Below are 25,678 nucleotides of genomic sequence, written 5' to 3' on the forward strand. Positions count from 1 at the left end.
GGTCTGCATTATCACCTTTTACAGCATGCATGGGTTGCTGAAGACCTATTCTACCCCGGGACTTCACGGGCCTCCAGACTGGATTACAGGCGACTGTGCTTGTCGTAAGAGTCGACTACCGGATCGGGTGTTCAGGCTTGCTGACTTAGTTGATGCATGTCATTGTATCCTAGTTGCGTGGATCGATGCTCATGAAGTCATCAATTTATATGTTTGTACAGGTTACGGAAGCATATATTCAACCTTCATTACAAAATTTGTATTCATGTAAATATCTGTTAAACTCTAAGGATGATAAAACTATTCTTAGGTAAACCCTTTTTGTTCACCATGCGCTGTGTCGACGTCAGCAGTATTGCATTGTGACATCACTTTGTAACATAATCGGCTCCTCATCGGCACAAATGTATTTATACAGCATATCTCTATAGCTGGGTTGTACTCACTGAAACTTTGTATTCTTGTTCTGTATATGGGCCGGAGTTAGTACAATAAAATATCTTGACTGGATTGGGTTGAAGAAAGTCAAACATCAATGTTCCACTGTCTGGAATTCTTTGTACATGTATACATGAAGTTTATTTTTCTGCACATGGAATTATATTTTTCACACGTATATTCCAGTTTTACTTGTCTAGCAAATTGATTAATATCATACAGATTTGACCACAGGTTGGCAACATGATTTGCCTGTAAGTAATAGAATTGCCCCAATAATCTTTGAGAAGAGACCCCTGAAGATCCGGGCAAACCATGCTTTTGACATTGGGATTTTCTCCAGTTAACATTACATTCAGTGGAACAATTAAGAAATAAAACATGTTCTCTTTTATTGGTCCTGTTATCAGTGAAATCACCTCTGCTATGACATGAAACTCCTGAAGATCCGGGTTAGAATGATGCATGTCATCGTATCCCAATTGCATAGATCGATGCTCATGTCAATCACTGGATTGTCTGGTCCAGAATTGATTATTTACAGATCGCTGTCATATTGCTGTGTGCGGTGTTACAACAAACAATGACATGAATTGGGAAATATTTAATTCCAATTTCAGATTTTTTGACTGACAGCTGCTGCAGCTTCTGAGCAGGTAAAGTCCTGATCAGCCAACCCCCTTCAAACAGTGAAACAGGAACTGTTTGGATGCAGCAGTATTAACAACAAACACAGAGCTAACAATGTCATGTGAATTTATTCGTACAGTCAGAGACTATTAGTTTTACAATTGTGAAAAAAAGAAAGTAAGCTTTTGCTTGTCATAATATTCTGGACGGACTGACACACAAAACCTGTACACTTGCAAGCTTTAGTCTATTTACAGATAAATACAAATAACATTATTATACAAGTACTTCAGGATGCACATTTCGACTTCTTCATGGAATGCAACAGATGAAGATGTTGAGGTCTTTTGCTGACTTGTCAAAACAACTGGCTTAAACATTATTTTCATTCTTAAAACTGAATAAAAAAAAAGGTCAATCATGAGCATAAAAACTCCCAACAATCTCATTAAAACATCCTCACGTCAAAGTTCTTGATTTCAGTTTAAAATATATTTTGCATGTTGACATGCTTGGTCATGACATTTCAACAGTTAAAATCAAAGACATCAATAAAGCATGTGTGCCTTGGACAATCCCTTACGCAGCAGAGTACTGAATATCAACAAAACCTAGATTGTCCGCAACAAGTTCATTTTAAAAAGATCAATTTCACAAATTCTGTAAACCAAATATTCTACAAAATTCACATATTAAATATCACCTTTACAGCAGCGTGGTCATCAATCCCCAAACCATAGAAATTTCAAAGAAGTTAAAATAATCCAAAATAACTGGAGGGTGATGCGAGAAGCAAATGAGTATAATTGCAATGAAATGTGATGAAACGTCTGTCTATCGGGTGGTGGTGTTGAACTGCATGAAGTAGGCAGCTGTGGGAGGGTTGGTGTACACTTCCTTGTAGAGGTAGTCCTTGTGGGCCTTCTGCTCCTGAGACAAGCGCCGATTCTCGTCAGCCATCTGCCTGTCCATATCCTGCTTCTTCCGTGCCATCTCACGTTCTAGCAGCAGCGCTGCACGAGCATTAGCCACTTGCTGGCGTTCCCATTCCTTGTCTTTTAGTTGCTCTTCTTGCTTAAGACGCTGGAAGAACAAAGATCATAAGTGAAACTTCTTACGTCTCAGGTATTTTTTTGTGTGCTAAACTTTGAGGTTGCATGATTAGAAAACATATTCTGCCAACTCTGTAACATAACAATATGAATATTTATTTTTTAATTACGTGTTTGAATCGTTATCTATCGCGAAGCTGTCCGATTTTCGATCACAAACGTCGATACTACTTAATTTCGTTTATCTGACATACTCGTTAATCATATGCAACCATCAATGTCTTATTAATGGGACTTGATTGTATTTGGGGAATACTTTTATGACAATTCCTTTTGTAGTAATGATCTACTTATGAATACCGAGCCCTAACATTACAAGTTCAGAGAATTATAAGCTTACATCTTGCTCCATCCTCTGGAGGTCCTGTTGTTTGCGTATCGCCTCCAACTGTGCAGGGGACATGCCCTTCCACCGGTCGGGGATCACGCGATGGGGGCCGAATGCACTCTGAGCTACAGAGGGGTTCTCTGTCAGGATGTCCCCATATATGTGGTTGGCGATCTCTGTGGCGTTGTCATCAAGTTGCTGCTGACGAGACAGAGCCTCCTTCTCTTTCCTGTCACGATCCTGGAAATTACAATGATAAGTCACTGTCTGATTATCAAAAGGATTCCATCAACTTGCTATATTTGTTTTTAGTTTGAGAAAGTTACATTGCGATGAGAAATAGTTTGAAAGATGTAAACAAACTTTTGAAGGAATTTAATCTTTGTCTCACATATAAATAAAGATTTGCATAAATATGATTTAAATACAAAATTACAAACCCACCCATGTTATGCATATTCTTGACAAAACCATCAGCATTTTTTAATCACTATTGATGTAATACAATATCATGGCAAACAATTGCAATACATTGATAGTTTCATATATCAGTACCCCCTACTTACAAGTGCAGCATTAAAGTCCTTTGTAGCATGGTTGATAGCTCTACGGCACTGTTCCTCTGCGTCCTGCAGCTCCATGGCTCTCTGGTCCAGTTCACGCATCTTCAGCTCATACAGTCTGTCTGCCATATCCTGATTGTGCTTGGCTTGGTCTCTCTCATTCATTTGCTGTGTATGCCACTCACGTAGCTGTTCCTGCTGGAACTTGTTCCTAGCCTTGTTGTTCAGATCCTCGCCATCAAACTTCTGAATGCTGGAGATGCCACACCTAGGGTCATCATCGCACACACGGGCAGGTTTATCTTTCTTCAGCGCCTCTGGGTCGTACAAATCCCACTCTCGTCGGTTTCCTGGCTGCTGGTGTAATGCTCTGAAATCATTCTCTGCCTTGTTGAGCTCCCGGATATCCTGCTCCTGTCTTTGTTCAAGCAGCTGTGCAATCAGATCGTTGCGGACAGCATCAGAGGCTGAAATGATCCAAACAGTTTCAATAATAGTGAGTGAGTATGGTTTAACGCTGCTTTTAGAAATATCCCAGCTATATGACGGTGGTCTGTAAATAATCGAGTCTGGACCAGACGATCCAATGATTGACATCCTTAGTTTAAGCATCCAATGCAGTTGTGGAAAATGTAAAACAAGAGTTGTTTGTTTGTTGTTTACCACCACACTCAGAAATATTCCATCTATTTGACGGCAGTCTGTATATAATCAAGTCTGGACTAGGCAATCCAGTGATTGATGTCATGAGCATCAACCCACGCAATTGGGATCCCATGACAAGCAAAGTTAGCTTGCTTGACCACCCAATCCTGTGAGTCACAAGCATGGGCTGCTGAAGTCCTATTCTACACCGGATCTTCACAGGGCAAATCAAGAGTTAAAGCCTCTTTCATTTCATAATGTTTATTGCACAGTATAGGAAATGCAAAGTATAGATATTATTTTGTTCTTCTGGATTTCAGACACTTCAGACAATTGAAGGATTCTGATTGCCACAAGACATGGGCCTCTCACCAATTCAATGTTTGTTTTTAAAAGACACTTCATTTATGAGCACAATCATGACGATTTTGAGTTTAGTATCAACATCACACCAAATCTTCTGCAATCAACATGGTGTCAAGGTAATTACTTGTAATAATGCATGGATATGATGTCATGTTGCTACTTGACACTTTGCTTACAGTTAACACAATAGGCATGAAGTAGTCAATCTGCATTAAGCAAGGTCACATTTCTCAGTGAGAAGTACCAAAACAGTGCTGCAGGATGTCCTGTAGTCACTGTCCCTGTTATTCAGCTGAATCACAGGTATTAGGAAATAATTTGTTGACAAATAAGTTGACAGCTCAAAACCTGTCAATACCATCCTCCTGAGGCAAGGACTGACTATAAAAGTCCAGTTTCCACCCTTGCTAAACTAGGCTGGAATTCCAGAGTTACATTTTGGCTGGACTAGTGAGTTTATGTATAGTCCAATCAAAATTGCATAACGAACAAGACATCCGGTTTGTAAACATGGATCTACATGCAGACTATGGTCAACTGCAAGACTTGCTAAGCACCAACTGGGCGTTGACAGATATCTTGCAAAATCTTTTCATGTTTTTAATTGAGGTGCTCAAATGATTTGATGCACTTTACATAGTAAGACCTGTTTTATTACATTATTGATCAGGCCTCATCTTGACTGGGTGCCACCCTTTTGTTTGAAGAAAATGCAAGTGATATGAGAGGTTGAATCTGATTGGTCAATAGGAGGAACAAAGAAGGGACATAACACATAATAACCACTGGTGGCGCTAGGATTGAGCCTGGAAATTCCAGCCTAGTTCAGCAAGGGTGGAAACTGGACTTTTATAGTCAGATTATGCCCTTGCCTCAGGCAGATATGTGACAACTAGTTTGGGATAATCAGGTGAGTGATAAAATGTTGTTTGATGCCATAGACAGCAACATCACAGTCATATCGTGGCAGCCTGTAAATAATAAAGTCTGTCCAAGATAAACCAGTGACAACGACTCCACACTATTGTGACACATTTCTGGGTGCTGAGGGCCTATTCTGAACTGGAGTACTCATTGGTGTTCTGTTATGATGACTCACATCAGCTGTTACCTAGGGGGAAGATGTTTTAAAAGTTTGCAAATATGCACACTTGTTCATCGTTACATCACTTTCCTCCAAATGTCCACATTATTTTTAAAAAAATGTGAACTTTAAATTTGGACATCAGTTCAAAAACAGAAACTGACAGCACATTTGGGGATCTACAACCAACATCACGTGAACAAATTGGCAGAACGTTTTGTCACACCTTATCCCATAGCCATAATAGTCCCATGTAACACAAGGAACAGATAATAGTAGAGAGGAATGAGATGAGGGGATGTTGTATGCCCATGTCTAATACATCATGTACATTGTAAAGGAAACAAGCCTCACCAAATGCTTCATGCCTTCTTCGTTCATACTCTTCCTGCTCCTGTTTATCACGGGCCTGTTGCTCGAGAGCCTGTGGGTCAATCTGTCATGGAACATTTAAAAGTGGCTGAGATTCTTATAAACCTTGTGATAGAACACAGCATAAAAAATGGAAAAAAATGAATCAATTTGTCCACAGTCTGTGCCAAAGCCATTTAGCATTATTTTCAGCATATTCTAGTGTTCGTAAATGGACCACTATATAAAGCTGTTCTTACTGGACCAGAAGATTTGCTAGACTCAGGATTCGGACTAGTGGCTAATATCACAGATTTGTATACTTAATCAATAGGGCTGGGACGAGTCCAAATTTACTACCCGGGTACCCACACCCCTAGTACCCGACCCTACCCGGGTCTCAAGAGATACAAAATGTCCGATTGGGAATATTTTTCTTTTACCACAGCATTTGCGAAACATATTTAGATACATGTATCAAACTATCTGGCCACGCATACACTGAAGATGACTTAAGTTATATCTTTATTCAACCATATGAAAAGTCAGAAGGAATGGGTGCATAATCAGAAAGAAATGTGAACATTAGTGACTTGTAGTGTAACCATAGAGTTCTAGATATTTTTTGTCATTAAACAATATATTACATGACTAACCACAGGTCCGGGTAGTCCTGTGGGTCCTACTGAGTACCAACCCGACAAGGGTACCCGAGTTACCCGTCCCAACCCTACTAGGCCTATTCAAAACAACTGTTAAGGAATTCAACGGATCTGATGTGTCCTATGTATCAAGATCTGTTTAAACTTTAAAGGTATTTTGACATATGCAGCTCAATATCAATTTTTGTGAACATGCCTTGATTTATTTCATTCGGATGATTGGTGTGACCTATGATATAGGGTTATCCTGGGACCACTTACCAAGGTAACACAGATATAAACTCTCTGAAAGTATGTTTTGCTTAGTCTGTTCAGATCCGTCTGTTCGAGGTGAAATTTTGAAAACAAATAATAAAAACACTTGCCTAAGTCGCAAAACACATATGTTAGTTTCGAAAATACTGTTGACTGTAACCAAAATGTGTAATGTTGTCTTGATTAATGTGATGTGAAAAAAGACACGAGCAAAATAAACATGACTATTCCCTAGTGCACATGCCATTTTGTAAGAAAACTGAAGGCTAGACATTCTTACCCCAATGGTCCTAACTCGGGCATTGAATATTCTGGATTTACGTTGCTCTTCAACATTTCGCCGTCTTTCTATGGCTGATGCCTCCTTATAATCAACAGGCAGGTCTAGTTTGTACATTTTTGTTGAAGATTTCGACGACCTTCCTCCGGGCAAATATTCACAACATCTGACAAGACCTCTCGCTTGTTGCTAAGTTTATGGCGTTGTTAGGCAGGCAAAGAGGGCTTTTCATTGGCTAAAAATAAATAATTGTAAAGAGACGCGAAAAACGTGAACGTGATATATGCTGCGTTTATTCGCCAAATTGTTCGATAATTATTTTGGATTTTAATTTACTTGTTTCCTTTAATATACAAAATACAATATTTTTAACGAATCAAACAAACCCGATTCATTAATGCTGGTCTCGCGAGAATGTTCGATTATCTCGTACGAAGCGCCATCTATTCGCGCTAAAATTTGTCGTCCATGATAATGGCGTACTTTTGGATGACTTTGTTTACATTTTGACTTCTACACATAAATACTAGCTGCGATTGCAGATAATCTCATATTCGGTGGCTTCCTACCATCACAATAAAAATGCCTGGATTCCTGAAATACATTGAAGCGGATAATTTCAAGTCCTATAAGGGATTACAACGCATCGGTCCCTTCAAGCGGTTCAGTGCAATCATTGGACCAAATGGATCAGGTTTGTGATCGTACCTGTTGTTTGCGTCTCAATTATAAATTTCGTTCTTAATCGATTGCAAATTGACAATGCACTTCTCTGTTAATTATAGACACCCGATTTTGCCCATTTCATGGGAATGTACGAAGAACAATCACTTTGACATGATGTAAACAAACATTGTTTTCACCGAGTAGTCAGTTGTGATTTGAGATCTTTTGACCTAGAATGTTGTGAACATGTTCTAATAAGAGGTGCGTTTGTGATATATCATCATTAGTTTGCTTATTGGCTTTTTAGATTATTTGATCGATAAAATTAGCAACCAGCGATGCTGGAGATCATCGAATTGTCCCCTCCCACTTTTGGTTCACAACACCGCAGATCCGTGAAGATCCGGGGTAGAATAGGTCTTCAACAAACCATGCTTGCCGTAAAATGCAACTATGTTTTTCGTAAGAGGCGGCTTACGGGATCGGGTGGTCAGACTTGCTGACTTGATTGATGCATGTCGTATCCAAATTGGGTGGGTCGATGCGCATGATGTCAATCACTGGATTGTCTGGTCCAGACTCGATTATTTACAGACTGAATATTGCTGAGTGCGGCATTAAACAAATAAACACAATACTGCAAGAATGAGTAGGAGATAAACATAGTGATTTCAATGTAGAGCTAATTTACCTGTAGATTTAACTGCGCTAAATTTATCATTTCAAAAACTCATACTGCACATTCTGCTCCAAATTCAATTGAGCGTGGTTAAATCTACAGGTAAACATACCAAGTTCTACATTGAAAACAGTATGTTTATCTCCATTCTACCATGACTAAATAAAATGCGAACTCTTTGGTGTTTGCAAATATTTTGAGCATTGTTGAGTGAAGAGGCATGGGTTGATTCCAGTGTTTTGAGTAGGTCGTCGATGAGAATTTACGGAATCACTGACAGTAGTGTTTAAACAAAATATAATGATCTATGTGCTCAAGCAGTTTGTTTACACCATAATACTTCACACAAAAATATGACAATCACTGAAAGCATGTAGCAGGGCAACTTCTAGCTAGCATGAGGTGGGCATCCCTAAAGCAAACTAAGCAAGCCGTGCTAAGATTTTATTCTGCCAAACAGCAAGCTCTCTGTTGTCCTCAAAACTTGAAATACTGTATACATTCTCTTTGCAGATTTCTATCATGTTTGTATTGCCACACATCCCTTGAATATTGTAGTAACAGCAAATTTGCATTTTGTATAATTGTACATTTCATTATTTTAATATGCCCAATGACAGTGACTGTGAGTGAAGTATTATTCTAAAAATATTAGCTTCTGCCATGTCTGCGGTGATGCGGCCATCAAATCGGCTGTTTTAATCAGAGTTTTTCGTGTTATTTCATACCTCTGATTGACAAATCTCAATTGAGTAGTTTCCAAATTCATGGTAGATTTGGAGAATTAATCATGTTAATCTCATAATATAATATAATAATAATGATTGGTATTCAATCAATCATTTTTTTCATAAACAGCTTGAACCATGTTGAACATTGACCCATGATGATCTTGATAATGTTTACTGTTACAACTTACATACAACACATTGGATAGAGCTTGACCATATATTACTGGCCTATCTATGTTGTCAAGAGATTGAAGTATATGTTTTACAGAGTGGTGGTGTTAATATTACTGGCAGACATTATCAGCAAATTGAGCTCTGCTTTTATCACTTGTTTGATCATGTTGATCTAATTTTCCTGAACAATAACAGATTAATGTCAAAAGTAACCTTCGATTTGTACATATATATCCTTGCATCCTGTGCATACTGTGTTTTCAAGCCCCATAGGGAGTATTTCTGATTATGTGTTCAATAACAATCCCAGTACACTGAAATTAAGTCTTATCTTTTAGAACATTTATTTCTGTTAACATACACCTGTAGTTAGATGGTCAAATGACCATGTCTTGTTAATTTTATAGTGACAATGCCTTGCCCGAGTGAGATGAGTTGATCAGGTGAGATCTTGTTATTGTCACATGATTTCCAGCCCTCCATTACAGTCAAGTTAAAAATAGATGCACTACATAATCTTTTCCTTTCTTTCTTTTCTTTTAACGCCACGCTCAGCAATGTTCCAGCTATATGACAGCGGTCTGTAAAATAATCAAGTCTGGACCAGACAATCCAGTGATTGAAATCATGAGCATCAATCCACACAATTGGGATTGATGACATGTATCAACCAAGTCAGCGAGCCTGATCACCCGATCCTGTTAGTTGCCTTTTACGACAAGCATAGTCGCCTTTTACGGCAAGTATGGGTTGATGAATACCTATTCTACCCTGGAATCTTCACGGGTCCACTACATAATCAGTCACATGAGATTACAGACAGGAAGTTTACAAACAGCAGCCGGTACTATGGCTATGGCGACTATGCTTGTCCTACGAGGTGACTAACAGGAGGGTCAGACTCGCTGACTTGGTTGATGCATGTCATTGATCCCAATCGCATGCATCAATGCTCATGATGTCAATCACTTTATTGTCTGGTCCAGACTCGATTATTTACACTGTCGTCATATAGCTGGAAAATTGCTGAGTGAAACCAAACAAGCATGCATCAGAGTGCTTTAGGCATGTGGCGTATTCACTCCCTGTCTTCAGTGGTGAGGATTGAAAACATGTGATGATGGGATAAACACAGTCCATGCATTTGTTGCTGATTTGACCCATGATAGTGAACATATTAAAAGTGACTTGTTTCTTTGATAATAATACTGAGATGATAATATTCATTAATCAGACTAATACCGAACACATTAATTGTACTATAGAAGGAACTATGCTTGAGAAAATTGGCAAATGTGTATTCATGGGGTTCTTTTTCTAGGACATCGGCGAATATTCTGAAGATTTGGTAATGAATTTATACATAACTTATCAGAAGGTGATAATCATGATAATATCATGTCCAATGTGTCTGGCATTCTCATTACTGAAGTCAGTCCAAACACACTTTGGTTAGGTCATGTAGGTTTCAAACATAGGATGACAGTGTCTAGACCTGAGAACTGGATATGGTTAGCAGGCTGTAGAGCATAGTACCTCTTTAGAATTCGATATTAACAATTTCCTGATAATGTTTTTCGACTTCAAGACCAAAGTTCTAATTCCGTTTTTGAAATTATTGGTGATGGGGTGGTGTGTGTCTGTGTCTGTTTGTGTCCATCCACATGTTCCAGTTTGTTCCTATTGTATCTGAATCCAGGAACCCCCATAACCATCCGAAAAACTTATGCTGATGTGTGATTACTTGTGTTTATATCTGCAGGGAAATCCAACTTGATGGATGCCATCAGCTTTGTGCTTGGTGAAAAAACTTCCAATCTGAGAGTCAAGAGGCTTGGGGTAAGACTTAAGAGCATATTATTAGAACTTAGAAGAAAATATCTGATGATGATGATGATGATCTACATGTCCTAGATTTATCCAGACTTGCCTAGGCTAAAACATGTAAAAGCTAATATTCAGCCCCAAGTCTGCAGCAGATAATAGTAAAAAATTACAAATTGTTAATACTTATGGTTATGAAAGAGATGTTAACGCTTAGTTGATTGCAATGTTGAAATACCCCAGAATTTAAGAAAAGAAGTTTCAAAAATCCCAATTTTGATCAAAACAATGATTTTTCCTAATTTTTCTGCCAAGGGCTCTTAGTTTGGAATCCTAGATAAATTCCTGCCCTAGATATGCTGGAACCTCATCCATCTGTTCAGTTTTGTGCTGTGTTTCATTTTTATTTGAGTGGAAGGTAAGTATTGACTAGATCTTCAGGTGTGACAGCCTCTCTGCAACCTGTTCTACTCTAAGTAAGGGTAGGAAGTCAGGGTGAAACGATACACAGATATCATGGATATTCCGATGCATCGCGATACTTGACCCACGATACGATATACGATAAACGTGGGCCCATTTATCAATACACAACGATACTGAACGCAAATCTCAAGTACATCGTTTCCTCCCTATTGTGCCTTTCAATAAACCGCTAACTTGGTTATAACATTTTTAATAAGGTTTTACACTGACAGATGTTTTTCCCCATCTCAAAAAACATTATAAGCTGATCACCGCAAGGACATAACACCAGAAATTTCTGTCAGCAAATCCGAACTGAAGTACGCACTTCAAAACCATTATTATACTAACTTGTTATTAAAACGTGTTCATTGTATATCTGGACTTGTGTTTGTAATATATTTTATTAATTTTTATTCAAAATTTTATTTAATATTGTTTTCATAAAGTTAGGTGAAATCGTGTGAAGAGATACAGCAAACACGGTCAGATTACCGTTTTTGATGCATTGAAACGAACTTTAGTTGCTAAAGAATGGATACATATATAATATTAAAAATGCCATACTTTGACTCATTAAAAGTCATATTTGTGGCAATTTGGCTAATATATGTCAACACAGTGTTTTCTCAATCGAAATACATGAGGCGCGGGAAGTCCCTACGGTGACTGGTCAAATTGTTCCATACGTAAAAATATCCTGCAACAGCAATCACAAGTACCACAATGCTACACTTGTGGTTCTTATAATTTTAAATATAATAGTAAAAGCTGCAACTTAAGTAACACGATATTGGAATATATTATTCCTGATAAAATAATAATTTCAGATACAATTTCTTCGACTATTGCATCAAAATTCTTTGAAGTTGTATCACTGGTGGAGTACATTAATTATTTTCTGGTGTTTGAAATTTGAATTGTTTTTAAGGAAAGTTAGACAAAGTTCCACTTTGAAGCTTAACTACTTCAGTAGTCTTGCTATTTTAAAATAATTTTGACTGTTCCAAAATCATGAAAGGTTCAATCTTGACATGCTTTAAGTCTTGTGTTTTTTATCATTGCGTATCGAGATACGAATCGTATCATGACCTGAATATCAAGATGCGTATCGTATCGTGACCTTCCTGTATCGTTGCAGCCCTAGTAGGAAGGACACATGAGCATGATATTCAGGTTGACAAGCATGACTTTATTAATAGATATAAAACTTAGTTAGAGGACTAGTCATGCTAGTATTTGCTAATCGTACCATGTGTACTGGCCAGAAAGAAATTGTGTTTTACTATGCTCAGGTTCTGGACTGGCAGCTAATGTCACAGCCTGAACTCCAATATCTGTGAACATTTGCTATTGGCTTGCTATAGTCCACTGATATCGGCAATGCTGGCGTAAACATGATAATATTGATGCCTAACTGTCTGGGTCCTGCAGGATCTCATCCATGGTGCGCCGATCGGCCAGCCCGCATCAAACCGTGCTAGTGTGATGGCAGTGTACTATGACCCCGACCAGGATAAGGAGACCAGCTTCACAAGGATTATACATGGGAACTCGTCAGATCACAAGATCAATGGAAAGGTAAGGAACCTTGACATGTATTATGAATTTGCTTTGGCATGTTTGGACAGGGAAGTACCTTTCTGAATATTGACAACAGACAGCCAAAAGGGAAACTATTAATTTGATTGAGAATCGGAAACTTGTACATGTTGAACTCATTGAACATGTTGAATAGGTCCATTAAATTTTTAATCCTGTTAGTGTCAACATGCATCAAAAGTAAATTTATGGGTATTTGCAAATGGACAATGGATAAGTTTTCACAACAGAGACCCGTGAAGATCCGGCAACAGGTCTTGATCAACCCATGTCTTACTGTAACAGGCGACCATGCTTGTTGTAACAGGTGACTAACAGGATCGGGTTGTCAGCTTGCTGACTTGTATGATGCATGTTATGCTATCCCAACTGCATGGATTGATGCACATGGTGTCAATCACTGGATTGTCTGGTCCAGACTCAATTATTTACAGACTGTCGTCATATAGCTGGAATATTGCTGAGTGCAACAAAAGGAGCCTGCATTAGATTGCTTTAGACATGTGGCGTATTCACTCCCTGTCCATCAGTTTGACTTGATCATAATACACTGTGAACAACACACAATGCATTTTAAGACATTTACTGGTGGTTAACATCATTATACATGCTGATAGGGATAGTCCTAGCACAGACCACTGTGAGGATTCTGGGTTGGAATTGGCCCCCAATAGCCTCGGTTTGTCATATGAGGCACTTTATCAAGTTGGCAGTCTCAATGACTTGGTTCATTGTATGTCACTGTACCCTGACGACATGGATGATGTTTCATAATATTAGACTTCATGTTTCCTCCCACATCAAGCTGACATGCTGTGATATAACTGAAATACTGTCCGAAGCAGCGTTAAACATACTCATTCACTCGTAATATTAAACACTGTATTGTCTTGATTATTTACAGGCGTCTGTCAATATTGCTTTGTGTGGTGTTAAACATCAATGACTGCACAATGCACTTCAATTGTGATTATGATGTGAATCAAGTACATGGATGATGCTGACCCATTCCTTGCCTGTTGTTTTCAGACTGTGTCAGGTCAGGAGTACGCTGCGGCGCTGGGGAAGATAGGCGTGTTGGTAAAGTCCAAGAACTTCCTGGTGTTCCAGGGGACTGTGGAGAGCATAGCCATGAAGAACGCCAAGGAGAGAACGCAGATGTTCGAGGAAATAAGCAGGTTCGTGTCTTAGATATGTTGATGTATTACTTTACCATTCTTGTGAAAGGTTAATTATTGGAGTTGTGCAGTATTACTAGCTAATGGATATGTATCACAATACAATGGGAAATACTGGTATATTGTGTTTTAAGAATATGCATATTTTCATCTTTTTGGCAAAGTATACATAAGAGACAAGTCAGATTAAAATTACAAATTTGAGAAATTAGCCACTGATTTTTGTGATTGAAAAAGCAAAACTATTTGCGACCAGCTTCCTGTTGTGACCATAGCAACATCCAGCAAAATTGGGGAGGATACCCAAAGTTGTCAAAAATGTGTATGGGTTCATTTTTATCCCCCCAGCATATAATGTGGGGGGAAATAGTCAACATCTTGTCAGTCTGCTGTCCATCCGTCTGTCAGTAAACATTTCTGGAGCGTAATTCAAAAGACGAAAAAATTGGCAGATACATCAAACAGATCCTGAAGTGGTGTTTTTTGCAATCTGTGGATATTTGGCATTTTTCTTTTTCTTGATTTCCACGAGAAACAATTTGTACTTAGTCGTAAAAGATTGGGGTAGGTGTTTCCGGGGCACAACTTGAAAACTGTGAAAGACTTTTCATCCAAACCTGGTACATGAAGTGGTGCCTTTTTCTATTTAGGAACTTTTCAAAATTTGATTTTTCCTGTTTCAATGGAAACAAGTTAGACTTTGACTCATAATGGTTCACAATGGTGTGTTTGTCTGGACCATATCTCTAAAACTAATAGTTATTCCTTCATGACACTTTGCACACACAAAGACCAGGTTGTAAGATGGTGAGTTTGCTGTTTAGGGATGTTTAGAATGTATATTTTTTTCCTGTTTCCATGACAACAAGTTTGACTTTGACTCTGTTCACTGTAGTGTTTGTCTGGACCATATCTCTAAAACTTATAGGTAGTATTTCTTGAAACTTTGCACACACAGACCAGGTTGTCAACTGGTGCAGTTTGCTGTTAAGCAATTTTTGGATTTTTCTTTTTTTTTCAGTTTCCATGGCAATACGTTTGAATTTGACTCAGTCCATAGTGGTGTGTACCTGACATGGAAATAATAAAAAAAAAAATATACGTCCAATACGTATTGTGTCGTGACCTGTGTACCTTGATACATATCGTATTATGACCTTGCTGTATCGTTTCTCCCCTTGAAAGTCCAGTGTCCAGTGTATGGGAAAGGGAGGGATGAAGTGACTGAATCATTTCTTTTTCTTGCCACTCCAGGTCTGGTGAGTTGAAGGAAGATTATGACAGAGCCAAGGCAGAAATGTTGAAGGCTGAAGAAGACACACAGTTCAACTACCACAAGAAGAAGGGGATTGCAGCAGAGAAGAAGGAAGCCAAGATGGAGAAGGATGAAGCTGAGAGATACCAGAGACTGAAGGACCAGTTGGTAAGTCTTGTTTCTGTATATACAAACAACAAACTATACATGGGACATGGATGGCCCAGTCTTTAACATGTTTAAGTGCCGTGCAGAGAGGCGCCCTTTAGTTGTGTTAGAAGCTGACAATCATGGATTTCAATCACAGATTTGCTCTAAGACTGATTGTGACCACTATACCCAAATAGATTTTGCCAAACCTTTCAGAACTTGTGTCACTTTGGACTACATTCAGATGTCATGCTGACAAGTCATCGATAGGCCTGAATTACTGTTCAAAGGGGCATTAAATCGACTCATCCATTAATTCTTTCATAATAATCAATGTTAGTTTATCCCCAAACCTTTTAAGCCTGACAGTTTTTGATGGAAACCTTACCATCCTACTGTGAAGAGTTGCCTCCCTTGGTTGTCAGAATCTGCTGGGTGGGGATCAGAATCTCATTGATACCCAGATAAGTTCTTCGAAGTTCAGAATTCTTCCATCCATTCACTAACCAATTGACATTTTTTATGCAGGTAGAGAAACAGCTGGAACTTCAGCTTTTCAAGTTGTACCATAATGAACGGGACATTGATGAAATCTCTGATGAGTTGACCAAGAAGACACATGCACTTGAGAAGGAGAACCGCAAACGGGATCGGATTGAGGATGAAGTCAAAGAAAAGAAGAAAGAGCAGGGGAAACTCAGCCGTGAGCTCACCAAGATTGACCAGCAGATGAAGGAATCTGTAAGAGATAGATTTTAACATTTTAAGATCCAAAATAATGTGAAACATAACAAGAATCATTAAGTGTTTTATTCTCTCGGTTTCATTTTGATCAGTCAAAAATGATATCAGCATACATTTGTATGTAAATTAATGTAAAACTTTGAATTGTTTTTATGTATGTTGTTGGATCTGTAATGATACATGTTGATGATTACCAATGTCACAGGAAGTTGAACTGAACAAGAAACGTCCCCAGTATATCAAGTCAAAGGAAAAGACAGCTCACATGATCAAGAAACTGGAAGGCGCTAAGTATGTGATGTTAAGAAAATGGTTTAGATAATTCACTGTACCATGATGAGAGGCATGTGTTAGATTTTGGTCACTTTTGATGTATCTTTGTTACTGTTAAAGCTATTACCTTGGGAACATTTATGTGTATGAAAATGTTTTACTTTCCTAAATTTTGCTCCTGATACAATCAGCATGATCAGACGTTTGTTTGTTTCTTCTTGTTTTTGGTTCTATTGATTCTCCCTGATTAAGTTTATGGGTTTTTGACCCACCTTCACGTCATGGGTATCAAATGTTTTGGTGAAAGTCTCAGGATATACAGCAGCTTGAGTTTTCCTCCCACATCAAGCTGACATGCCGTGATATAACAGAAATACTGTTCAAGGCAGCGTTATACCGAACTCAGTTTCCAGGAAAGTGTGGACAGGATGACGTTGAAATGCACACATTACTAAGATCAGACCTGTGAAGATCTGGGTTAGAATTGGTCTTCAGAAACCCATGCTTGCTGTAACCATGGTAACTGGCAACTATACTTGTCATAAGTTGCGAGTGTGTGGTCAGGCTCGCTGGCTTGGTTGATGCATGTCATCATATCCCAGTTGTATCGATCGATGCTCATGATTTCAATCACTTGAATGTCAAGATTTGATTATTTACAGACCACCGTCATATAGCTGGAATATTGCTGAGTGCAGCATTAAGAACAAACAAACAAACAAATACTAAAATCATCCTTTTTCTTTTAGGAAATCTCTCAAGTCCGCTAAAAAAACTCATGACAACCATGAACAGGAGGTGAGTATTCCAGTTATTTTGATTTGAATCACATGCTTCAAATATTTCTATACTATTTCCAATGGTTTAGAAATCCTGTTTCCTGTGGAAGAAATGAAGACATTTACCATGTTGACAGTTTAATGTGAAGAAACACGTTATTCGATCATCAGGGACGGGTATGATGAGACTTTGTTTTGCTTTAGATCAATGCACTGGAAGAAGAGCTGAATGAAATTGAGAAAAAGAAACAAGAATTCGAAGATCAAATCTTAGAAGAATCTCAGTCTCAAGGGAGATCACTCCAGTTAGAAGATGCACAGGTAAGTACCAAGTCAGTGACATCTCTTTCAGGGACAGTAAGTCTTTTGACAAGATATGGAATAAAAAGAAATTACTTTATCTGAAATTATTACAAACAGTTGAGATTCTCAAAGGCTATGTGAGTACAAAGCTCATGCAAGAGAGCAAAGGGTTGATTATTGTCTCTGTTGTGTGATAATATCAATCTCTGATTAGTATTTTGTTTATATCAGGTGTTTTTTTAAGGTAGAATATTTTTTCATGATTTGGGTTAGCATATTTGGTAACTACTGATCTGATAATGTTTTGGTGTTAAGTTAAGGGTGCCCCCCTTTTGAAGTACTGAAATAGATTTGTATGGAGTGATGACTGAATGACATTGCCTCATCATTGGTGGTATGCTGTTGAACCTGTTCAGGTTAGTGAGTACCACCGGTTGAAAGAGGAGGCCGGGAAGAGGGCTGCACGAGCTATGCAGGAACTGGAGTCCATCAACAGAGAACAGAAGTCGGATCAGGACAAGTATGACAACGAGGTCCGTCGGAAGAATGAGATGGAGTCCCAGATCAAGCAGAAGGAGCAGGAGATGGAAGAGAACAGGAAGAGAGTCGACAAGCTCTCCGAATACATCAGGTGGGGACTGACAGGAGATACTACAGATCCGAAACTTTGCATCAACCAAGTCAGCGAACCTGATCTGGTGGTTAGGTTCGCTGACTTGGTTGTTGATCCCAGTTGCGTGGATCTATGTTCATGATATCAATCACTAGATAATCTGGTCCAGACTCGATTATTTACGGACCGCTGTCATATAGTTGGAATATTGCTGAGTGTGGCGTAAAACAACAAACTAACCGAAACTTCCACTTATCTGCGATCTAGTGGGACTATGCTTGAATACAGTCAAAATTAACAAATCCTATCAAACTGTTGCAGAATGTTGTTAAGCTAACATTCCTATCATAAGCTGGGATATTTCAAAGTGGTATTGTTAATTTTTTTACAATTTGATAGAATAAGCATTCGAATATTGCTGACGTTAACCCTTGGTCTGTTGTGGCCCAGAACCAGCACACAGGCTGTGGCCGAGCAGCGCCGGGTGGAGCAGGAGCTGTCGGAGGAAGTGGATGGTGCCAACATCCGTATTGCCGAGATCAACGATGACTTAGCGCAGATCATGCAGGAGCTAGGAGAGGCGAAGGTAAGCAGGCTGAACAGATTGAAGACACAACATATTCAGTCCGAATCCAGTCTTCATGTCATTGGAGGAAATTTTCAAGCTCTTGTTAGTTGAATTGTTGTTTAATGAAATTGAGGTACATGCCATATGTATTTACCTATGACATCACTTTTTGTAATAGAAAAAAAACCCATTACAAAAGTTGTATCATTGCATAAATAATTTGCCCTCACAGGTGGATAAACACGAGTCTGCCCGAGCAATTAAGAAGGCAGAGCTGAAGGAGAATCTCAAACGCCTGTTCCCGGGAGTGGTAAGGAAAAAATTCACTATTGCAGTATCTGAAGTGGTTAGCCTTGATTTGTGGAAGACACAATACAGTAAATGTATGAACTTTTTTAGCTATTGACTGATACAAGACACTTTACAAAGCTTCAGAAGATAAACACAGGGTCAGGGTAATCACAGTATAGTTTCTTTAAATGTGGAGGCGATGGGAAATGGGGTTAACTTTTATTTGCTTTAACTAGTCCAGACTTATGCTGCTTTATCATGTTTATATTACATTAAGTAATACGTTACCACTGTTATACCGAGGCTGTTGTCTCCCACAACTGCTGCTATAGCGAAATCTACCACAGAGATCTCAATTACCTCATGCAGCACGTGCGTAGCCACCTAGCTGCCATGTGACACCCTTCACTCTTGTCTCCTTCGCTTGCGTTAGCAAGACGTGTATCAAAACTTCTGAAGCGTTCCTTGAATATTCGGTGATATTTATTACAGTTTATTCTCTAATAAACTGTACTTTTATGGGGCGTTGCGGTAGCTACGCTTGGATATAATTTTCCCGCCAAATAGAGAATTTTTCCCGCCCTTTTTTCTATATACTTGCGGGGTTCGCGTATGCACGTTGTGTTTTACGTTTCCCCTGTTCTTGTATGTTTTGGGGGTTAACATCACTTATTTCTCTTTATGTTATATCTGTATGTTATATGTTCACATGGCTCGTTTATTTTCTTGTGAAAATGCTCGTTTGTGAATCATTGTGGTGCATGCGTTGTAACCATGTTTTGCTCTTTGTTCATAGAATAAAAAATGTCTGACATGGAATTGTCCCCGGTTCCAACCCCCTCTACCCCTGCTCCTCAGAGTTGCGGGGTATGCCGCAAGTTCTTGTCGACCCGGGATCCCCACGACCGTTGCCCGCGGTGCAGGGTTCCTTGCGGGGACACCCGGTGCACCCAGTGCGAAGGTCTGGGGCCTGCGACGTTTGAGCGCTACGGACTGTACGTCCAGTCCGTCTCCACCACTGTGGTGGCCCGCTTGTCCGGTCGGGGTCCCCTTGCGGGTACCATCTCCACTGCTGCGGCGGATCCCTTGGCGGTCCTCGGGCTGTCTGGGGATTCCGTCGCTGCATTGCTATCTAAACTTGTGGACTCCAAGCTGGTGGCCTTATCTCAGGATAGGCCGCTGGCTGTTCCGTCCCCGGCCTCTACAGTGGCCGCGGGTTCAGACGCGGGGTCCACCGGTACGGCGGCGGCTGTCGTGGTCACCGGTCCTTCCCCCGACCCGTTGCAGCAGCTGGACACCCCCACTCGACACTCCATGCTGGCAATGTCTCACGGAGACACATACCTGGCTGCAGCGGCCTGGTCGAAGGTTCTCCCACGGACCGAGACCAGCCCATTTATAACTGCCAGATCGGTTTAAATGCTTCCCTGGAGTACGTTGCCGGGGCTTCAGCCTTTATTTCCGGCACGTGCCATTTTCTCCAGCGCAGTCGTATCTGGTTGCCTCAGGGTTGGACGCTGCTAATTAGGAGGTGCTCCTTTCGCAGCCTTGGTCTGCTCGGACCCTGTTTAATAACAAGATCCCTGGGGTTCTAAAAGAACAACAGGCCGCTGTGTCAGGTGACTCTCTTTGGAGGGGTTCAAGTGCCGAGAGCGCCAACTTCGGTTGGCCCCTAGGCTAACCCATGTCACTCAGCCCTGGACAGTTGCGCCTGCCGCAGCCTGTCAGGGCCCCCTCTTCTTCCCCAGTGGGAGCCAGACTTACTGGGAGAATTGGGAACAAGTGTTCGACGACCCGTGGGTGGTCAACACAATTCGGTACGGCTATCGGCTCAATCTCAAAGCGAATCCGCCGCTCACCGTTGCCACGTTGGCAGGTTTCTATTCGGAAACCGATCTTCCCATCCTTGCCGATGCCATCGGCAGATTGGTGGAGAAGAGGGCAGTTCGGGAGTTAGCTCTACCAGAAATAACACCGGGGTTTTACTCCAGGATATTTCTCGTTCCCAAGAAGGACAGTGCTGAACTCAGAATGATTCACAACTTGAAATCGTTCAACGAGTTCTACCTGCACAAGCCACCCAAGTTCAGAATGTTGAGCTTGGCGGACCTGACAGCTCTGATCATGCCGTCCGACTGGCTCGCTTCGATCGACCTGAAGGATGCTTATCTGCATGTTCCGATTCACTCGGATCATCACAAGTATCTCAGGTTTGTCTTTCAAGGCAGGCACTACGAGTGAGTTGTACTCGGTCTTTCATCCGCTCCCTGGCTGTTCACCCGGTTAACCACCCCCATAGTGGGGTTCCTCCACCGGAAGGGTGTCCGGTACTTCGTGTACCTGGACGACTCGCTAGTAGCACAATGAATGACGGACACCCTGTCATGCCATCTCGATTTCGCACGTCGGCTCTTGGAGCAATTGGGGTGGATTGTCAATCTCCCCAAGAGCGAGTTAACCCCCTCACAGAACTTGAAGTTCATTGGAGGTCGGTTCAACACGGTTACCAATCGCCTCTTTGTCCCCCCAGATCGGTGGCACAAGATTCAGGCAATGATTGCCAAAGTCTTAGCGGTGCAACAGACTGTTCACTTTTGGGAACAGCTGTTAGGGTTACTTGTGTCAGCCCAGGACTGCACCGAACGGGGTTGTCTCCAACTCCGCCCGCTGCAACGGTTTTTAATCCAGTTGTTAGCACAGGAGGAGAACAGTGCGGCCGTCGCCCTCCCGGATTGGCTCCGACCGCATCTGGAGTGGTGGACGGTCCCTTACAATGTCTTATCAGGAGTCTCTATGCGGTCCTACCGGGCCACGTTTAACCTGTATACAGACGCCTCTATAGTGGGCTGGGGTGCCCATCTAGAGGGGGAGGCGACCTCGGGGCTGTGGTACGTAGACAAACTAGGTCTTCACATCAATTGTCTCGAGTTCAAGGCAGTGATCAACGCAGTCAATCACTGGAAGCATCGTCTCGTCGCCGCCCGGCTCATGCTGGCGACCGACAACAGGACGGTAGTGTCCTATGTGAACAAACTGGGGGGAACCCACAGTCACTCGCTACTCGATCTCGCGTTTGAGTTTTACGCTCTTGTGGACAGTGTCCCGTGCCAGATACGCGCCCGTCACATCCCAGGTGTGCGGAACGTACTGGCCGACGCTCTGTCGAGGCCTCAGGATCCAAGCCCCACAGAGTGGATGCTGAACCCAGTAGTGTTTCAGTGGCTGTGCGAACGTTTGGGTCGTCCGATGGTCGACCTGTTCGCAACACGGTTCAACAATCAACTCCCGTTGTTTGTATCACCAGTCCTGGACCCGAGGGCCATCGATCACGATGCTCTCGCGTAAGACTGGATGGGCTTGGACGCTTATGCTTACCTGCCGACAGCGTTGATACCACACATTCTTAGCCGGCTCCGAGGAGTTCGCTGTCGAATGTTACTCATCGCGCCAATGTGGCCGAACAGATCGTGGTACCCCGACTTACTGACCCAGGTCACGCAGTCAGCACTTCCACTGCCTGTGAGACCGGATCTCTTGATCCACCCTCACACCCATCAGCTTCATCCAAACGCAGGGCAGTTCAATCTGCACGCGTCGATGTCACCGAGCGTCTGAGGAGTAAAGGTTTTTCTCATCGGGCATCTCGGGCATACGTTAGTATGCATCGTGATTCTACCCTGAAGGTGTATAATGCACGTTGGGTTATTTTCACGATGTTCGTTCGCCAGATAAGGTATCTGTGCAGGATATTGCTCGTTTCATGTCTCACTTGTGAGAAACCCGTAAACTCTCTGGGTGTTCCATTGCCAACTATGTCTCGTCCGTTGGGTACCAGTCTCTCCAAAGAGCCGGTGATACGGGGTATTATCAAGGGTTTCCAACAGCACGATCTTAAGAAGGGCCGCCTTCGGACACCGGCCTGGGATCTTTCCCTAGTGATGAAATCACTTACGGAAGCTCCGTATGAACCCTTGCATAGTGCTTCCGGCATGTGACTTGGAAAACAGCATTTCTCCTCTCCTTTGCCACGGCGGCATGTGTATCCGAAATTCATGCACTCGATGTCGCCAAGGTACGATTCGATAGGGGTGACGAAGGAGCGGGCCTGCTCATGGGCTTTGTCGCCAAGAATCAGAGAATCAGGCAAGCGGAGAGAGAATTCACTGTAAGATCACTCAAAGAAATCTTACATCCTGCTGATACTGAGGACAGAGCGCTGTGTCCGGTTAGGGCCCTTAAGTATTATCTTAAGGCTTCGAGTGAACGTAGACAAGGGCGTGACCGTCTGTTCATATCGTGTAACCCTAATCGCATGGTTGACATAACTCTCAACTCGATTGCGTAATGGCTTCGTTCTGTCATCAATCTGGCGTCAAACCGGCACGAGATCAGGGCGCTAGCGGCAACATTTGCCCTACCCTCGAATATCTCTGTTCACAGAATATTACGAGGTTGTTACTGGCGTTCTGACTCCGTTTTTGCCAATTATTACCTCAGAAAGGTTTCTGATGAAGACGTGTAGGGGGTGCACCGTCTTTGGCGGCTGATCGCGGCACAAGCAGTCATCTAGGGGGGGGTGTCCAGCGCAATTCGAAACTCCGCAGTCGTCAGTCCTTGCACGTTGGTCAATCTGGGTCGTCTCCAATGTTCCACGCCGTGGGTACAGGAGTGGGGGTTCTGCAAACCAGCGCACTCACACCACAGGTGAGGCGGCTTTTTGTGTGTTTTGTCCTTATTTGTATTTTGACAATTATGCATTTAATTGTCTGTCGTGTATTCCAACCTTGTGATACATGCTTACGAATACTGGAATTAGGTCACGCGCCTAATACATACGTTAAGTAGGCTTGCTCTGGCATATGGTCTGAATGAAATTAATTTCCCTCTTTCGACTGTTTAACCTGATCTAAGATTTAGCTCATGCGGATACAGTGTTCTCATCCGCTGCGGCGATGAAATACCTATCCAGTGGGGCCGTTTGGAGTCACCAATCATTTTGTCAATGACGATTGAGCCTTACGGTATGCGCTTGACAGTGCTTTGGTATTCCTATAGGGTAACGCCTACCTAGGTGCATGCGCATCGAGTGCTTCCGCCTTGGTGTTTACTTCCGCTGGTCAGAAGGAATGCTAGCAGTCAGGATTCGGGTTGTAGGTGCTCCCCACCGCCTACTGTGGTAGTCAGCCTTGGTATAACAGTGGTAACGTATTACTTAATGTAATTTGTAGAATTTTCCTATTAGGAATATTCTATAAGTAATACGTTACCACTAGGCTGCTGCCCGCCCGTCCGTCCCCCGAGCACTTGCTCTCGCAAGAGACAAGAGTGAAGGGTGTCACATGGCAGCTAGGTGGCTACGCACGTGCTGCATGAGGTAATTGAGATCTCTGTGGTAGATTTTGCTATAGCAGCAGTTGTGGGAGACAACAGCCTTGGTATAACAGTGGTAACGTATTACTTATAGAATATTCCGAATAGGAAACGTAGAGCACTGAGATACCATGCCATAGTTTAACATGGATACCCTACTTTAAGACACATTGTACTGGTTATGAGAAAACCACTTCTTGTTTTATCCCCTGAATGTCGAGCGCCAGTCAGGGTAACAACAAGTACCATCTTTTGAATTATTTTTTGTATGGCACGTCAAGGGGATCGAAACCTTCGGCTCTTCTGTTCCATGGTTTGCCTGGAAACCCCACCTTCTTGATGTCTAGATTCCAGATTTATAAGTCTTTGATATAAATGTAAAACGTTCAGGATATCTAGAACTGTTCTCTTTGCTGTTCCAGCATGGCCGACTGATCGATCTCTGTGAACCGAGTCACAAGAAGTACCAGGTGGCCATCACTAAGGTGCTGGGGAAGTACATGGATGCCATCGTCTGTGACACGGAGAAGACAGCCAAGGACTGTATCCAGTACATGAAAGAGCAGCGTATTGACCCAGAAACATTCCTGCCCCTCGACTACCTGGATGTCAAACCTGTCAATGAGAAACTCAGGTAACCGTGTTGGGATTCTGGGTTAGAATTGGCCCCAGCAACCTATGCTTGTCAATCTCTTCTAAATCCTTACTGTGATTTTGATCTTGGAAAGGGAAACCCAAATATATTAGGGAAAAGTTTATCTGTGATGATATAAATGTTATGTTGGAATGAAATATAACCTAGATTTACAGATTTATATCATCCTGGGAGTTGCAATTCTAACTTCCAGTTTGTTTAACTATTTTCCAGAGATATTCGTGAACCGAAGAATGTGAAGCTGATCATTGATGTGATCCGGTTTGACCCACCGGCTATAAAGAAGGCCCTTCAGTTTGCCTGTGGAAACGCTCTGGTTGCTGAGACAGTAGATGATGCCAGGAGAGTTGCCTTTGGTGGACAGGAGAGACACAAGGTGTGTAGAAGTCACACGGTGCAAGTCATGGATCTTCCTAGACGTGCTAGATGCTGCCTTCAGTTTACTGAGTAAAATATAGGATGATATAGCATATGTCATATTTTAGTGGTTTCTCTTCTTCTCAAAACTTACTTCACTTTCTTCTTGATTGTGTTTCAGTCAGTGGCATTGGATGGAACATTGTTTCAGAAGTCTGGTATCATCTCTGGTGGTGCAAGGTAAAGTGATTATATTATCTGCCAGGTGTACACCTGTCATATGAACA

At 41.5% G+C, this 25,678-nt stretch overlaps 2 protein-coding genes across 2 annotated transcripts in view; one reads left to right on the plus strand and one right to left on the minus strand.

Moving 5' to 3' along the window:
* Positions 1-1,161: 1,161 nt before the first annotated feature.
* LOC139445043 (RIB43A-like with coiled-coils protein 2) lies at positions 1,162-6,901 on the minus strand. Its single transcript, XM_071226105.1, has 5 exons — positions 6,715-6,901; positions 5,521-5,602; positions 3,075-3,538; positions 2,521-2,748; positions 1,162-2,151 (listed from the first exon to the last, which is right to left on the minus strand). Exons 1-5 carry the CDS (start codon positions 6,829-6,831, stop codon positions 1,903-1,905), a joined length of 1,140 nt encoding a protein of 379 aa, XP_071082206.1. The 5' UTR covers positions 6,832-6,901; the 3' UTR covers positions 1,162-1,902.
* Positions 6,902-7,156: 255 nt separating this feature from the next.
* Positions 7,157-25,678, plus strand: part of LOC139444908 (structural maintenance of chromosomes protein 1A-like) — a 37,698-nt gene continuing 19,176 nt past the window's right edge. Inside the window, exons 1-15 of the mRNA XM_071225913.1 lie at positions 7,157-7,408; positions 10,727-10,803; positions 12,688-12,834; positions 13,885-14,033; positions 15,288-15,456; positions 15,967-16,179; positions 16,388-16,473; positions 17,205-17,253; positions 17,439-17,555; positions 17,954-18,168; positions 18,601-18,736; positions 18,951-19,028; positions 24,802-25,013; positions 25,248-25,410; positions 25,573-25,631. Of these exons, the coding sequence (XP_071082014.1) occupies positions 7,297-7,408; positions 10,727-10,803; positions 12,688-12,834; positions 13,885-14,033; positions 15,288-15,456; positions 15,967-16,179; positions 16,388-16,473; positions 17,205-17,253; positions 17,439-17,555; positions 17,954-18,168; positions 18,601-18,736; positions 18,951-19,028; positions 24,802-25,013; positions 25,248-25,410; positions 25,573-25,631 (1,982 nt within the window). The 5' untranslated portion in view covers positions 7,157-7,296. The remainder of the gene's footprint in view (positions 7,409-10,726; positions 10,804-12,687; positions 12,835-13,884; positions 14,034-15,287; positions 15,457-15,966; positions 16,180-16,387; positions 16,474-17,204; positions 17,254-17,438; positions 17,556-17,953; positions 18,169-18,600; positions 18,737-18,950; positions 19,029-24,801; positions 25,014-25,247; positions 25,411-25,572; positions 25,632-25,678) is intronic.

Source organism: Haliotis cracherodii, unplaced genomic scaffold (genome assembly GCF_022045235.1).
Source record: "Haliotis cracherodii isolate W230 unplaced genomic scaffold, xgHalCrac1.p SCAF_6, whole genome shotgun sequence".
NCBI classification, from domain to species: Eukaryota; Metazoa; Mollusca; class Gastropoda; order Lepetellida; family Haliotidae; genus Haliotis; species Haliotis cracherodii.